At 45.3% G+C, this 16,389-nt stretch overlaps 1 protein-coding gene across 1 annotated transcript in view; it reads right to left on the reverse strand.

Annotated features, from left to right (window-relative positions):
- The window catches only part of ngfrb (nerve growth factor receptor b), a 34,222-nt gene extending 18,180 nt beyond the window's left edge, over nucleotides 1-16,042 (reverse strand). The window contains exons 1-3 of the mRNA XM_084567345.1: nucleotides 15,884-16,042; nucleotides 11,165-11,306; nucleotides 4,889-5,245 (exon numbers count right to left, since the gene is read on the reverse strand). Of these exons, the coding sequence (XP_084423471.1) occupies nucleotides 4,889-5,245; nucleotides 11,165-11,306; nucleotides 15,884-15,937 (553 nt within the window). The 5' untranslated portion in view covers nucleotides 15,938-16,042. The remainder of the gene's footprint in view (nucleotides 1-4,888; nucleotides 5,246-11,164; nucleotides 11,307-15,883) is intronic.
- Nucleotides 16,043-16,389: the final 347 nt, after the last annotated feature.

Raw genomic sequence — 16,389 nt, forward strand, 5'->3', positions numbered from 1 at the left:
CAGGCTTCGGGTGATAGGTTCAAACTGAAGCATGCAGCTCTGGTATAAAAAGAGGCTTGTCACGGTTTGTTCGCCGGCGCGGCCACTCCTATTGATAATGCATGTTAAAAATAAACTTGACGGGCAGTAACCGATCCTGGCAGCCTCGTTACATGCCACTTTCTAAGCCTTTCTAATACCCGAACCATCCCTGTGCTCTGCAGAACAAACTCATTACCTTCGTTAGGAAGTGGAATAAAGAAAACTTGTTGAGGCAAACACACGCTGGCTGGATTAATGAATCACAGAACATGGAGGGTGGGTGTGAAAAAAGTTTTGGACTTTGACACCGGTGAACTTTATTTACGTCCTGCGTGTGCACGTGGTCAGGTTTGGTTAAATGTTAGTGGAGGAGAGGAGGACTGTTTTGCAAACGTATTATTGGGGAGACTTCTTTAACTAGTCTCTGATGACGTCACTAATATAAAGACAGTAGAAAGTAATGAAATCTATATTCTTGATCTGAATACATACTGTGAGCAGCAGATATGTATAGCCTGTATAAAAACATGCAGCACCTCAGCACCATCAGTAGCATTTAATAGTACTGGGATAGTGTAGCAGGTATTTCTCTGCAGATAAAAGTCTAATAACTTTATCAAATAGTTGATGTGCAGCCTCCTTCTCTCTGTGACCACAGGACGTTTGGTGAAGTTGTTAACTGACTGCTGTCCAGAGGATTTGGACCGTTCCTCTGCTAGCGTTAGCGTTAGCCTTTTCAGATGCACTGCAATAGTACTTTAGTTGTATTTCAGGACTGACATGTCACGGTAGTATGGGCTTCATCTTTAGTGAAGTATTTCCACATACTTGATGAACCACTGCTAGTTTGCTGCAATGACTTGTCTCCTAGGAGGCGTCCATGTTGTTATTGTCACATGATCAGTCGATTTAAAGTCTGCACAACCTCTAGCAGAAACTACAGGTTAAACTTGTCACTTGTTAAACTCATACGTTTGACTAGTTGCAAAATAAACAATTTACAAGTAGTAAAATAGAATGTATTTAACTTGCAAATTAAACTGAAACTGCACACCGTCAACATCAACATGTATAATGTGGGTCGATGCGACTAATAAATTGTGCAGCGTTTGCTCAGCTTCCAAAACAAGAACCCGGGAAACTGTAGCCGAGACAGAAAAGGTCATTTGATGAACAGAAGTGGACGCAGTGTTCTCTACTCCAAGAGCCCTGCTGCTGTAAAAACAAAGAAACACATCTTCCATTGATGATGACGCTCTGAGGCAGCTTGAATCAGCTCTGAGAGGGAGGCGTGGCGTTCAGAGAGATGATTCATGCGAGATCGAGATATAAGGAGCCAGAGCTCTGATAGTAAAACCTCATTTAGATTAGAACTAACAAAGTCTACCTCATGATGAATGGGAGCTCGCTGCGATTCCAGGCATGATGACTTACAGCCCGCCGCGTATGGTCTTCATTGTCATATGTTATTCTTCACTCTAACCCGATTATGCGCCTTTTATTTCTAATGTAATCTTTTTACCAAAAGCACAAGCGTTATCAAGGCTCGCAAATCTGTTGCGCTTGCCAGACGCCCACGTCCATTAATGCTGGGGAGTCGGGCGACGCAGGCCCTGAAGGCTAAACACAGCCAGGAAGAAGGTGGAGGGACTGGGAGGAAGATCGCTGACCATGAAAAGACCAGTCGTAACTTGAGACGCCGTTTAACTGAAGGGTAGTGTAGGTTATCGACTCGAATTTTCTCTTAGCAGTTCCTTATGTGGATACGAGCTCATCCGACATGTGGGGTGCAAATCTAATTTCCTCCAACTCTTCCAGAGGGACTAATGTAATGTTTTTACTCTGATGGTAAAGCGCACTAATACTGACCAGACTTATTCGGGCCAGACCCGAATTGGAGTTGACGGTTTAAAGGAAAGATGTTTATCTGACGAAGTGTGATATGACTTCCACTCTTCTGCAAGGCCGGCACGGCAAGGCCAGAGGTTGGAGGTCACGGTAGGCTCGTATGTGGTGGGGGTTTGTGGGAAGATCAGGCAGTGTGAGTATCCTCCAGGGACGTGCACTGAACAACATGGTACGATTAAAGGGTTAGTATAGACTAGTAGACTGCCGTGACACTTTAAGCATCATGTCAACTCGTCTAATAACGCCTTGGGACGCCTTCTAGAAGACAGGTGAGGAGCCCAGTGGGTCCTCACCTGGACAGCAGTCAGGTAACAACTTCACCAAACGTCCTGTGGTAATAGAGAGAAGGAGGCTAGGAAGTTATTATCAAATAGTTGCTATTAATGCTATTAAATGCTACTAGTGGTGCTGAGGTGCTGCATGTTTCTATACAGGCTATACATACCTGCAGCTCACAGTTTGTAGCACATGAGCTGTCTGTCCTCAGCATATTTATTCAGATCAACGATATAGATTTCATCACTTTCTAGTTGGCGTTGACTTAACAAAAAAAAATCTGAACTCATACAACCCCTAGCGTCTGCCCAGCGTAGGCAGTCATCTGCAACTGATATCTAAAAGATTTAAAAGCTTTAAATTGTGCAACTATACAGGACAAATTATCATTTAATTTTAACAAGATGCAGGAAGAAAAGTTCAGGAAAGTCCGAAGCGTACTCTCTATCAGTTTCTCTTTTACTCATTAGATTCTTGAAACAGCGCCACGGAGTAAACCACAAGCCGTCACAGGCCAAACAAGATCATGGGAGAGGTACAAAAGACTCCCTTTAGCCTGAGAGTCCGCTCTGTGTTCGCCCCTGTGATAACAACATCCTTCAGACCGCGGCCCCGGCGGGCTGCATGGCCGATCAACAGACTCCTTTCATTGTCATCTCACAAAAGCGTTGATTTAATCTGTGAGGCATCAGATCATTGGAATGAGCAGTGACTCCAGTCATAAGGAATTCCTGATTTGAAGTGTGATAGTGCAGCGAGTGCAGTGATATAAAAAAAATATATATAATTCGGAGCCCTGTTCAGAGATGTGACCTCCTTGTAAACCCTCAACAAAGAGAGAGAAGTGGCCTTTGTGTCTCTGGATGGGATGAGTCGACGAAGACAATGAGGCAAAGCTTCCGTCTGGCATTTGGGTCGACGGGCCAACAATGTCTAGAGTGTGGAGCTGGAGATGGTTTGATGGAGTGGATGTCCACTGTCCGCTCAGTGCCGAACAATGAACTCGAGCCGATTCTATTCAGCATCATCTTGACCCTTGGCATTGCAGCCCATCACTCAAATTTACTCTGTGCGGAAGTTCATGATAAACTTGGCCCGTGTTTAGATAGGGTCATCTGACAGCCAGCAGTTAGACAGTGGGAAAATAAATGGCCCAGCAAGTGAAAGGAACATTTTCTGATGGATTTTCAAACCAAGAAGCGATGTGGAGACAAGGGAGACTGTGGAAGCGTGTGAAATGCATTGAGTTGTGGCGACGGTAGAGTTGGGCGCCAACCAACCATATGATGCAAGTGTTTACTGCAAGGAAACACCGCTCCCTGTGTCTGTGTGGGTCCTCTCCAGCTTCTCCAGCTTCCTCCCACCGTCCAAAGACATGCTGGTTAGGTTCATTGGTGATTCTAAATTGGCCGTAGGTGTGAGTGTCTCTCTGTGTTGGCCCTGTGATAGACTGGAGACCTGTCCAGGGTGGACCCCACCTCCAGACCAATGACAGCTGGGTTCGGATCCAGCCCCCCGTGAGCCTCCAGAGGACAAGTGGTTACAGAAAATGAATGAATGTATGTTCTCGTCTCTCTTTTTCGGCCTCAACCAGATGTTTCCCCACATATGAGCTTAAGGTTCTGCTTAAGGTTTCTTCCTGTTAATAGGGATTCTTATTCTTGCCACTGTCGCCTTAGTGCTTGCTCTGAGGGTCTCAGACCAGGTTCTGAGGTTCTGTGAAAGCATCTTGAGACAATTTGTATGCTTATTGATGCTATTTAAACACAAATTAATTTAATGGAAGCAGATTGTGGAACACTTGGAATGGCAAGCTAGGCAAGAAGAGCTAGCTCCGTTTATGAACTAGCTTTTAATTTGTGTTCTTTTTCTTTCACTGACAACCAGAATCTGGATCATCCACCATCGACGGACTGTCTGCTAGAAAGCGACGAGCAGACATTGCTGTTTTCATTTTCTGTAACTGCTTGTCCTCTGGAGGGGGGCATGTGTTTGGACGGTGGGAGAAAGTCGGACCCAGACACAGGGAGAGCATGTTTAAGGTCGGAAACCTTTAACAACATGCTACCGTCTGCACCATGTTCAGGTGTAAAACGGAGGTCAGTGCATGTGAGAGTGTGACATTTTGAGAAACACCTAATCTCCAAAATGTCCACCTGGACTTTTTTGCTTATTTTGACTATCCTGTGAGTAGGAGCTTTTTAGAGATTACCTGGACCCTTCAGTATTTGACAGTTTTTTACAATTTACTGCATATTATAAGTGTAATAACCTTGTGGTAGAGGAGCAAGTGAATTAACCGTAATGGCATCATATTGGCTGTCTCAGCTTTTGGAAACACTTGGAATTTTTCCAATACCGCAAACCACGGCGTAATTACGGTAATCCACTTTCACCACATTCAGTTTTAAAGGATTAATATGCTAAGCTAACTAGCTAACTAGCCACAGATTCGTGTTTACCATCAGCATTGAGAGTGGGCTGATCTTCATGTCTAACTCTTAAGCAAATAAGCTTTGCATTTCCATTTTGCTGCAAGCGTTCACACGACATAAAGCACACGGCCTCAAATGAGTCGAACAACCTGACTACACGTGTGAGAACATGTCAGCTGAGCGCACACTCACGTAGCTGGGCCTTAACTTGGCAGCTGCACCGTGAACGTGACGTACTCTGGACTTACCTTCACAAACGGTGTCACTGAACGGGGTGCAGGGGTTCAGCACCACATCTTCGTCACAGGTGGTGCAGGGGATGCAGGGCTCCAGAGAGCTCTCCTGGTCCGAGTACGTGTCCCCGATGCACTCCTCGCACACCGTGTCGTGGTCCGCCTCGCAGGCGAACAGCATGCCCTGGCCTTCGGGACACTTGGTGCAGGGTTCGCAGAGCTGCGTGATGCTGTTCTGGTAGTAGCCGTACTTGCACACACAGATGGCGTCATTGGCGTCGGTGCAGGGCGTGTCCATGCGGAGCAGACCTTTGCACTCCGTGCAGGGCTGACATTTCTCCGTGTGGCTGAAGTTCTCGGAGAAAGTTTCACCTGAAAGTAAAAAGAAAAAGGACGTTGAGCATTTTTTATTTGGCGTAAAGATAACCACAGTTTCTGCCGACGTACGCTCCCGTTTCCTGTTTCTGTTCTGAAAGTTTCTTCCTTGGTGTTTTTGTTTCTTGCTTTACTTCCTGCGTTTTCTGTCCTGTTTAATTGTTTAATTGGTTCCTCCTTGGTTCCTCCGCCGTCATTAGTTTCACCTGTGTCTCGTCAACCTCTCAGTGTGTATATATAGTCCTGCCGTTCTCTTTGTCCTTCACTGAGTTGACTGTCGATTAAACCCTGTTGATGTTTCCTAGTGTTTTCCAAGGTTTTGTCTTGCTTCTTTATTTATTTTTTTATACCTGGCTTACCCTGCTCCTGCCTCCCTTCGTGTCCACTAAACATATCCGTTTTTTGAGAATGCCTTTAAAGGTGTTTGCAGTGTAGGCAAAACTTAGAAAATAAAGACCAAGCTGAAAACCTCTTTTTTAAAATTATGACAAAATGTGCATTCTTAAAGTAATTTGTCCAAAAAAAAAAATTATACTTATTTTAGCATAAACCTGGAACTAATTTTGCATGCATGACTCTCATCTCGGCTGATTGAATCTACCCAGAGACCTCTCTCTTTAAACAGAAGACACACACTTGCAGTCAGAGCGGACTGATTGTGTGTTTTGTATAGTCTGGTCTAAGAATGAGCAATTTCACTCCAACTGGAATTTATTTTAACGACCAGTCTTTAGTTTTAGAGTTTAGAAAAATGTCTTCGCTGAATAAATATTTCTTCATCTCTTCAAACACGTTAACATAAGAAGGGGAATTTTCAGCCATGTTATTTCTGAAGTTCACAATTTAGGGGTCATGTTCCATCCATGGCTGGTCCTATGTACGGATGCAAAATCAAAATTCTTACGGACGATGAGCATCCTTAAGACATCACATGTGTTTTGTTTTTTGTTTTTTTTGCAAATGGTTTGCATACCTGCAAGATTTATAGTACAGACATATCTCCTGAAAGGACGCGATCAATATTGCATGTTTTATGGAATTGTATTTCGGCTGGATAGAGAACTGGGAAACACACTAAATTATGCAACAGACCCATTTGTAAGAGCAGCTTGGGTACGTGAGAGAGAGAGAGGGAGGGTGAGAGAGAGAGAGAGAGAGAGAGAGAGATGGGAGGTGGGGGGGTGGAAAGTGCAATCTCAAAATCTTTATCATACAGCTTTAATCATTTTTGAAGAAAAACACGTTGAGTCTTTCAGTTTTGGACCCAATAACATCAATAATCTGCTGCCACAATGTTAAATTTAGAACTTGTGATGGTGATTCTGGTTTTCTTAGAAAATAAAGACCAAACGATGAACTGATTGAGTAAGAAAAAGGCAAATGTTGGATGTAATGAGACTAAACCACTCGGCACACAGCGGCGGTGGGCGTGAAGTTGGCTGATCCACACAGATTCCTCAACAGAACCAAACTACCGCTGCAAAAACTGTTTTATTTAGTCGTTAAGCTGCTGATGAAGTTTCCCAACTGACTGTTAAATAATCCAGATGTTTCAACGAACGGTCCAAAAGCAGCAAATATACGCTGACGCCTAATATTGTGCAGGTCTCCCTTGTGGTGACTCATCAGAGAATGGATATGGGCCTTCTGAGGGTGTCCTGGGGGGTCTGGTAACAGAATATTGTTAGTGGGGGGGCCTTTGAGGGGAGGGGCCTCTGTGGATCATCCCACAGACACTTGATCAGTTTGGGATCTAGTGAATTTGGAGGCCAGGTCAACACCTTGTGCTGTTCTTCATGTTTTTTGAGTTGTTCCTGGGCGGTACAGTCATGGGGTGGTTTGCATGTTCTCCCTGTGTCTGCGTGGGTTCTCTCCAGGTTCTCCAGCTTCTTCCCACTGTCCAAAGACATGCTCATTAGGTTCATTGGTGATTCTAAAGGCTCCAGGCTCCCCACCTCGACCCTCCAGAGGACAAGAGGTTACAGAAGATGAATGAATGAAGTTGTTCCTAAAGCGTTTTTGTTGCTGCTGCCACCAAGGAGTGTCATTGCTATGGGGTGGGGGTGCCTGGTCTGGTCTAGGTGGGTCCTACATGTCTAAGTAACATCCACACCAATGAATGCCAGGTCCAGAAGCAATGTTATTCACCTGTCATAATGTTGTGGCTGATCGGTGTACGCGTTTCAGACGTTCAGGACTTTGACTTAAAATGGTCGTTCATCTAGATTCTTCCAGATAACTGCAGTTTCATTGTCCAGTTCCTATTTCACCTCTGAACTAAAATAAACCTGTGTGTGTGGGGGCTGGTGGCGTAGACCCCCCCCCACCCCACCCACCCCCTCATAGCGTATCGAGTTTTGGGCGTGCGTCACTGGCCCACCAACCACGACGAACGCCCTGATGATGCAGAGATTAAAAACAGAGATGAGGAGAGACAGAAGGAGGAGAGAGAGGCGGTTATCTGAGAACACATGAAGCTGTGTTGGATGTCAGTCCTTCGCATTTTTGTTTAATTATATCTTCAGAACTGGACCCAATACCTTCCCCCCTCCCTCTCTCTCTCTGTGTGTGGGCCTGTTGTGCTGTTTACCCCACCACCCACCTCCCACTCAGACCATTATGTTCTGCAACACCCTCCATCTCCTCAAACAGAAGCTAAAATTCAGAGCGCCCTCCCCTTCCCTCCCTCCCTCCCTCCCTCCCCAGGAGTGCTCTCAGAGCCATTATCATAATGCCATGCATCAATAATGCAAGTCAATACATTAATAACACTGGCCTGCAGCAATGGAGGGAGGGGCTGTAGGGAAAGGGGGGGGTGGGGGAGGGCACAGACGGTCTGTTCCTGGCTCGACATATCACATCATAACAGGACCTTCTAGACTCTGGTCTAACATTCAATCCCTCGCTTTGTTTTCAGCATCCATAAAAGGAGTCCTGACTCTGCAGCGGTGCATGAGCCCCCCCCCCCCCCCCACACCCTACTCACCCCTGTGTGTGTGTGTGTGTGTGTGTGTGCGTGAGTGTGTTCCTGGACCATTAGCTGCTGGCTGAGAAGTTGGCCCTGACTGCACTCGTCCCGTTTCATCTCCACTTATCTGCTCATTCGTCCAAACTCCTCCGAGTGTTTAAGCTGGCCGAGGTTTTTAGCACCTCTGCCAGGACGCCCCCCCCCCCCCCCCCCCCCCCCATCGCTCTTTGGACTCTGTGTGGAAATCACAGCCATCAGAGCGGCCATCAGCTGTGGGCAGCAGGCCAGAAACAACACAGAGTAAAGACATGTGCTGAGTGGAAGTTGGAGGAGAATTAGGACGGTGCTGTCAGGAATAAAAATGAGAATATGACAGAGAGCAGACACATTTAGATGATAATGATAGATATTAAACATGTATATAATAAAATAAAAAATAAAAAAAATATGAGTCCTACGGAAGCATGTTTTTAGTTTTAAGAGAAATAAAAAATAATAAAAAATAAAAAATATTTTACGAGATAAAGCTCTGAGAAAAAATAAATTCTGTTCTCCCTTTTGTTTTTATTTCATAAAAACAAAATTTAATAAATATTTTTTGTTTTGCCAAGTGAATGCAATACGCTTCCCTAGAATCCCAATAAAATAAAATAAAATAAAATAAATAAAAAATAAAATAATACTTGTACAATTAATTAATCATATTAATTAATTAATTAATAATCAATAAATATTAACCAACAAACTCTGATAATGTTTATTTTTTTGACTCTACGTGCAAAATTAAAGCTGGGGGTGGTGGACGACCTATTTTCTCATATGTAGGTAGCGTAAGTTAATGCTAACAGCTAATCTCTGGTCAGTTGGTGGAAAACTCAGATATCCAGATTATTTTGCATAAAAACAAGAACTGTATAAAATAGTGTAATAACCTTTTAACACCTACCCCTCGTAATGTGTTTTATTTTAACTTATTTAAATTATAAAAACTTATAATATAAAAAGACTCAGATCTTTTGCCTAATTTTCCAGAATACCTGGAAGTTTTAATATCTGTCAGGTAGAAGTTGCCGTTATGACACCATATTGGATGTAAAGCGCAACGTCTCGGCTTCAAGAAACTGTTTCACTTTCTCTAATAGCAGCTTTCTCTGTGTCTGACCTGGAGTCACTGTGTGTTTGTTCATATCTGAGTAAAACAAGACCCTCGGCCTCCTCTGTGTTGTGTAACAGAAAGCAGCAAAAGTTCAACACACTCATCATTTGAAGTGTTTTTAATAAAAGAGGTGGTAACTTATGAGAAGTGGTGCAGAGGTTTTATAAATGGAAGTAAGATCCACTTATAAAAGCATCCATCGTTCCAAGAAGCACCACAAACGCAAATAAATAACGTCTCCGTGTCCACATTCTTTGTGACTTCTCTCATGACCTGAAGTCTGAGGAGCTCTCTGCTCATGTGTGTGTGTGGGGGGGTGCTCCTTGGCTAATGGTTTTCCATCCTTCACTGACCCGGGGAGGTTTACAGCTACTTCCAGGCCTGGACGCAAGCTGATCGAGGAATTCGTGCAGGGAAAACTCTGGGAACTGCGCAGTTCCCAGAGTTTTCCCTGCGTGAGTGAGCAGATGAGTGGAGATGAAACAGGACAAGTGCAGCTCTATAGGGTTAACCTGACCTTTGACCTCGTGTGATTTACAAAAAACAACATGAAGAGAGGAGACTCTAGTTCTCAGCCTAAATCTGCACCTAATTACAGTCACACCGCAGCAGCTCATCTGATGCTCTGAATGTTTCCACTACAGCTTCTTTTTTCTTTTTGGAGCCGGTCCCTCTGGTGCATCCTCCCGAAACCACTGTCTTTGTAAAGTCTTTCAGGCCAGCTCAGCTTGTTTCCCTACATGGTAAAGGTCAAAGAGAGAGGGGCAGCGTTGCCGGAGAACGTCTGGCTTCTAGTTTACTCGCAAACCACATGCAGCTGAAACGGCTTCACATGGAGACTCAAAGCTGCTCACTTTTAAAAAAGGAGAAAGGTCTCTCAGCGTCTGGCTCATGTCACGCAGTAGTTTTATAATAATGATAATTGTATTAAACCGATTCAGATATCCTGCTGATTGAACAGTTATTTGACAGCACTTCCCTCGTACAATTGGATGATGACGTCTCTGTTTAGCTTCAGTACACGACTCTAATGCCACCGACGGGTCAGGTTGTCCAATCAAAGAAAAACCAATGTCTTCTGAGTGGATCGGCTCAGTATTTCAGCATTAATGAGCTTAAATTTACTTGTTTGTGCTCCTGTGACGGTTCAGAACCAAACGTTTATTTGTTGCATGGACTGCAATGAGACCCTGGATGGTAGCGGCATCAACAAACTACCTCTACTGCGTCTTTTGCTCCAATAAGCATCTACTAACACGCATATTTAATGTTGTCCCTGGGAGTGAACTGTATGACAACTTAACAAAGTTGTTAATGTCAGGCTATCACAAGAGGGCTTTCCAAAAAAAGAAAGAAACTACAGAAGGTTCATAGTGTGACCAGAATTAATGCGATGTAGGGGCGCTAAATCAAAATTTGCGCAAGCGTCGCAGTGATTTACGATCCATGTGTCTCCTCCAGCGACGGCGAGCACAGCGGAGGATCTGTCTGAGGAGGACATCACTTACAGGGAGAATGTCAGAGGGGTGGCGATTTAACATTTATCTGTTGGACAGATGAAACTAGTAAATCACTATCAGTGGTCATCAGAGACGGGGCGCTGAATACGTCCCCACATGACGGCTGGGCTTTAAGACGTGTGGACAGCACAGGACGTCCATTCATGCTCTTAGCACACATGCTTCGTTTCATGTACATCGCCGTAAATTCTCCTCCGACCGTATGTGCACAGCGGCGGTTTGTGGCGGACAGAGAACACATGTCCGTGCGGCGTTCTTTGAGTGATACTCACTGTCGAGGCACTGCTCGCAGACCGTCTGCGCGGCTCCGCAGGGTGTGACGACGCCCTCGCCGGGTTGACACTGCTTGCAGCATTCTCCGCTGGTCGTGTACTGGTTGGAAAAACACGGCTCCTTATCGGCCAGGGCCCCGGCCTGCAAGCACAGCAGCATTCACATTCAGTCGATAGAAAGAAACTCAGAAAATGACTTTATTAGTAGTCACTAGTGACGCTTTGAGCATCGCGTCGATTAGTCGCTGATCACATGACGATAACAACATGGCCGCCTCCTAGAAGACAGGTGAGGAGCAAAGTGGGTCGTTGCAGAAAACTAGTTAAAGATGAAGCCCATACTACCGTGACATGTCAGTCCTGAAATACAACTAAAGTACTACTGCAATGCATCCGAAAAGGCTAATGCTAACACTAGCAGTCAGTTAACAAGTTCACCAAACGTCCTGTGGTAACAGAGAGAAGGAGGCTGCACATCAACTATTTGATAAAGTTATTAGACCTTTAGCTGCTACACTATCCCATCTATTAAAGTACTATTAAATGCTATTAATGGTGCTGAGGTGCTGCATGTTTTTATACAGTATACAGCTCACAGTATGTAGCACATGAACTGTTGCTGCAGGTGAATAATGTAGATTTCATTACTTTCTATTCTGTTTTTATTAGTAACGTCATCAGAGGCTAGTAGACTCTAGTCCTTTAGAGATGAAGACTTGGATGAAACGTCTTCAGGAAACTCTACAAGTCCAGTTGACTTTCCTTAACGTCAAAGAGAGCAGACTTTATGCATGTGTCTCAGTCGAAGCAGCGTTCAAATAAATCGTGTGTTTATGTGACATTAAAGAGGCTGAGAGGTGGAGGAAACAACCAGTATTTCTCAAAAATGACTAAAAACAAACAGAAATCTAAGTAGAAGTAGAAATCAGTTTTTTCTTTCTTGTGTTTTATGTTTCCTTGCGTCCTTTCAGATTTATTAGGAACCACTTCACCAGAGGTTTAAGAGCACTTTGGGAGCCGTGCAAGAAGCCGGCTGAATAAATCTCAATATCTGTGAGATGATTAATGAGACAGCTACACAGATTTCTCCTTTTTCTGGATTCGCTCTCTGTTTTCTGTGAAACACGAGTTCTTTTTTTCTTTTTCCTTATCTGACTTCTGGAGGAATTCAAATGAAACAATCAGTGAAAACGATCTCTGGCTGCAGAGCTTACGACCTGTAGACACACGGGATCTGTAGCATGAGGTCGCAGCGAGGCGCGGCTCTGTTTCTTTAAACCACAACTTTGACTCACGTGGTGTCGAAACCGTCAGGCGAACGCTGTAATGAGCATTTATGAGGCACCGGTCCGCGATGCTTCAATAAAAGCCAAACCACACACCCGGGCCGAGTAGCGCCAGTCTCCTGTGCATTCTTCAAACAGTAACCTGTTGAGCGCTCGGCTGTTGACAGATGAAGATGTTTGTGCGTGCCTCTGTTTATGCATAATGCATGAGAATGTCAGCGTACGAGCTTGTGCAATCATGCCTGAGGCGGGACCTTTCTGTAAGTCAGTCAGTCAGTGTTGACGTGAGACCTCAGAAGTGGCCCTTTAACATTAAATCAAACTAAATCTAGTTCTTCTCGCAGCAGGTCGTTGTTTTTATAACTACACCTTGATCTCCAAAGCGAGGTTGGAGCAGAGAACGACCTCTGACCCCAGGTCTGTCTTTCATTCTCTCCAGATAAAAGAGGAGGGGCTCGTTTTGGGATGTTCGTCTGTTGGGCCGATCAGCCGCAACATTATGACCACTGACAGGAGAAGTGAATAACATTTAAACCATCTTGAGACAGTTCAGTGTTCTGCTGGGAAACTTCTGGACCTGGCATTCATTGGTGTGGATGTTACTTAGACATGTAGCACCCACCTAGACCAGACCAGGCACCCCCACCCCATTGCTACCAGGCACCCCCACCCCATTGCTATTGGGTGGGGGTGCCTGGTCTGGTCTAGGTGGCAAAAATGCTTTAGGAACAACTCAAAAAAACATGAAGAACAGCACAAGGTGTTGACCTGGCCTCCAAACTCACTAGATCCCAAACTGATCAAGTATCTGTGGGATGATTCCACCCTCAGGAGGCCCATGTCCATCCTCTGATGAGTCCTACAGAACATTAGGAGTCATTAGTGGTCATAATGTTATGCCTGATCAGTGTATATCTTCTACTTCTACTTGTTTTGATCACACGGTCTCATAAAAAAAAAAAAAAAACTGCCGGGAGTGAGATTTTTAAAGCGTATCTCATCACATGAGCAGCATGTGAGTCAGCCACGCGGCTACGTTGACCGATCCGGACGACTCCGACGACTGAACTGTCAGGCGTCAGGTGTGTGTGGAATGCTGCCGACAGGAGAGAGAGGAGCTCTACAAAAACATCAAGTGTCCCCTCAGGCACCTCTGAGTCAGCGTCAGCATGGGCGAGTGTGTATTAGTGTGTGTGTGTGTGTGTGTGTGTGTGTGAGCGCTTTATCTTGCCCCCTTGACAGTGTCATGGCTCATTCACCTTCAAGTCCTTGGTATTTAATTTTCTGTGCAGTCCATGTTTAAGAGCCCGGGGGCTTTGTGTGTCGACTTTACCTGTTTCACTCAGTCATTTCTAAAGGAATCTCTGCAGCTTTCTTAAATGCATTAAATGTATTAACATGTGCTTTTGCCCACTGTTCTCTGTTGTTGTTGTTTAAGGATCTCTGGTCTCGTCAAACTGACACTGATCATGCACAAAGCAGTTTTCATATTCAGCTTTCTCTGCAGCTGTGACGCTTTCACCTGCGCAGTGATTTTAAAAGCTAAAAACACCCTTTTCTTTCTTTCTTTCTTTATTTCTTTCTTTTTATTTAAGGATGCATCAAACCCCTCCTCTACCCCGAAGTGCCCCCTGATACGCTGCACACGCCCATCGCCGTCCGTGCATTTGCATTAACAGCCTCACATGCGACCAAACCTGTTCGAAAGACGCCAGTGACTGACACTTTTGAAACGGCTCCAAGTTCCAGCGCTCGGCTCCTGCTTGTCATTTCTCTGACCCTGTTCTCGCTCCGGGTGTGGGTGCAACGCCGAAAATGTTCCAAAGACCAAAAGAGAAGTTGCATCAGTCGGCTAAATGTGCAAACGCCTGACAGTTTTTAAGGCGAATCTGGTTTGAGCGAAAAACTCGTGGTAATGAAAAGAGAAGGACGAGCCGCGTTTAGCAAGTTGTTGCTCGACCTGTGCTCGTTGAGTCTTAGGGGTTGCACTCTTCTGCCAGCCAAGTCACCTGAAGCTAAAGAGAGGAGCACGATGATTGTGTAACGAGCAGAAGCATCAACAAGAACGCTACGACCAATCTCACTAATGCTCCGGTCAATTCTCTGTTAGAGGCACTTAACCCCTGGACCTCGGCTGTCAGCGCTTGTTAAGCCATTAAGGGTTCCACTAAACCAGCCTTCCAATAAGCTGGGCCTAATTTTAATCCAGCCACGGATCCGGAACTGCGGCGGGGCGTCAGGCATCAAAACGAATGACCCTCTTAAACGACGCTGAATCATCACGAAACGAGACGAGGGCACAGACGGATGGAGGAGGAGGAGGAGAAGGAGAAGAGAGGGGATGCGAGTTGGTGGTAAGAGGAGGAGGAGGAGGAGGAGAGGAAGAGTGAGGTTGGGGGTGGTTCAGTCTCTATCAATATTGCATGTGCTGAGCCAGCAGAGGATGCATAGCCATCGGTGGGAGCAGCTGTCATGTATCAATGATGCAGCCTGCTCCACAAACCCACGGCCTCTTTTAACATTTCTGATGACGATTTCAAGTCGTCCTCCCTCTGCGTTCATTTTCCTCTCCTATATATCTGTGATGTGCGTACTTTCCATCTTGTAGTTTCGTCACGGTGGTGACGGAGGTCCTGTGGCTCACGTCCTATCATCTAAACGTCCCTGACATTTGCCTGTACCACGTTAGTCGTGTGCTTTTTCAAGGTTTGACATCTTTTAAACTGAACATCTACCACGTGGCTTTTCTGTGCACACATCTATTGTCTGTCCATCCCAGACGAGGAATCAGAGACTTTTGGGGAGCGAATAACAAATTCGTCACCTCCAAGCTGAAACTCTTTTACCGGTTTTAAGATCTTAAGTCGTCTTTAAGGACACCTGTCCTCTCCACTGCACAGCTCCTCGGGACAAACTTGTGCTCAGTGGATTCACCCAAAAAAAAACTCCTCCACAGAACCCACTGCCACATTGTTATTGTCCCGCTGTCTGCAGGGCCACATGTAACTGAGAAGGGTGGAACTACAGATCCAGCAACTGGAGCTATAGAGTATCAAGCTGAATGGCTGCTGCTGCTGCTGCTGCTGCATACATCAGCTCTGCCATACATGCGCTGTCAAGGCAGTGCACTCAGGACGGGACAGGTGGACGGGCGCGGGCTCTTTACTTTCTAGACCTAAAAGATTTATAAAAGATGTTTTTGCTTTTAGCCCGGATGAAATCTGTTAAATGTGAAGCGACGTGAAGTCTCTCAGGATGTGGGGGGGAATCTGCAAAACTTGCAGACTGGAAAAAAAAATAAAAGTAAGAGAATAAGACTAAAACTTCCCTACTGAACTAACTGAACAGCATCTCCTCTCATGTTGATGTGTAATTGCGTGCAGTTTGCACAAGACATTTAACAAACAAGCTGATTATGCAAGAGACTACTCACCAATCCGAGTAACACTGCAACGAAAACGGAGTTCATCCTGTATCTCCTTTGCATCCTTCCACAGAGTGGGGGGGTTGGGGGGTCAAGAGGATGCGGATCTCACTAACTTCGATGTGAAAAAACCAACCCGGCTCTCATCGTTGCGTGTTTTCTTGGAGAAAAACACAACCGTCCGGGTAGCTGCCCTCCGCGCTGTCAGGTGTGTGTGAGAGTGTGTGTCACGGCAGGTAGTCGGCTCAGTCCACCGAGCAAAAAAAAAAAAAAAAAAAAAAAAACCACAACACACACGAACTCAAACTATGGGCAGACACAATCCAGTCAGTGCGAGAGCCGCTGAGATTGACCCGCTGGATTGTGGCTGCGAGTGAGTGCGCTCCGCTCCAACTGGGCTCATGTGGCAGCAGCGCTCAGCTCAAAGGCTTCAGGGTAGGAGCTTCTCCACGCCCACAACACACACACACACACACACACACACGAGTTTCCTCTCTCTTTAACTGCGTAAATTA

This window comes from Chelon labrosus, assembly GCF_963514085.1.
Source record: "Chelon labrosus genome assembly, chromosome: 19".
NCBI lineage: Eukaryota > Metazoa > Chordata > Actinopteri > Mugiliformes > Mugilidae > Chelon > Chelon labrosus.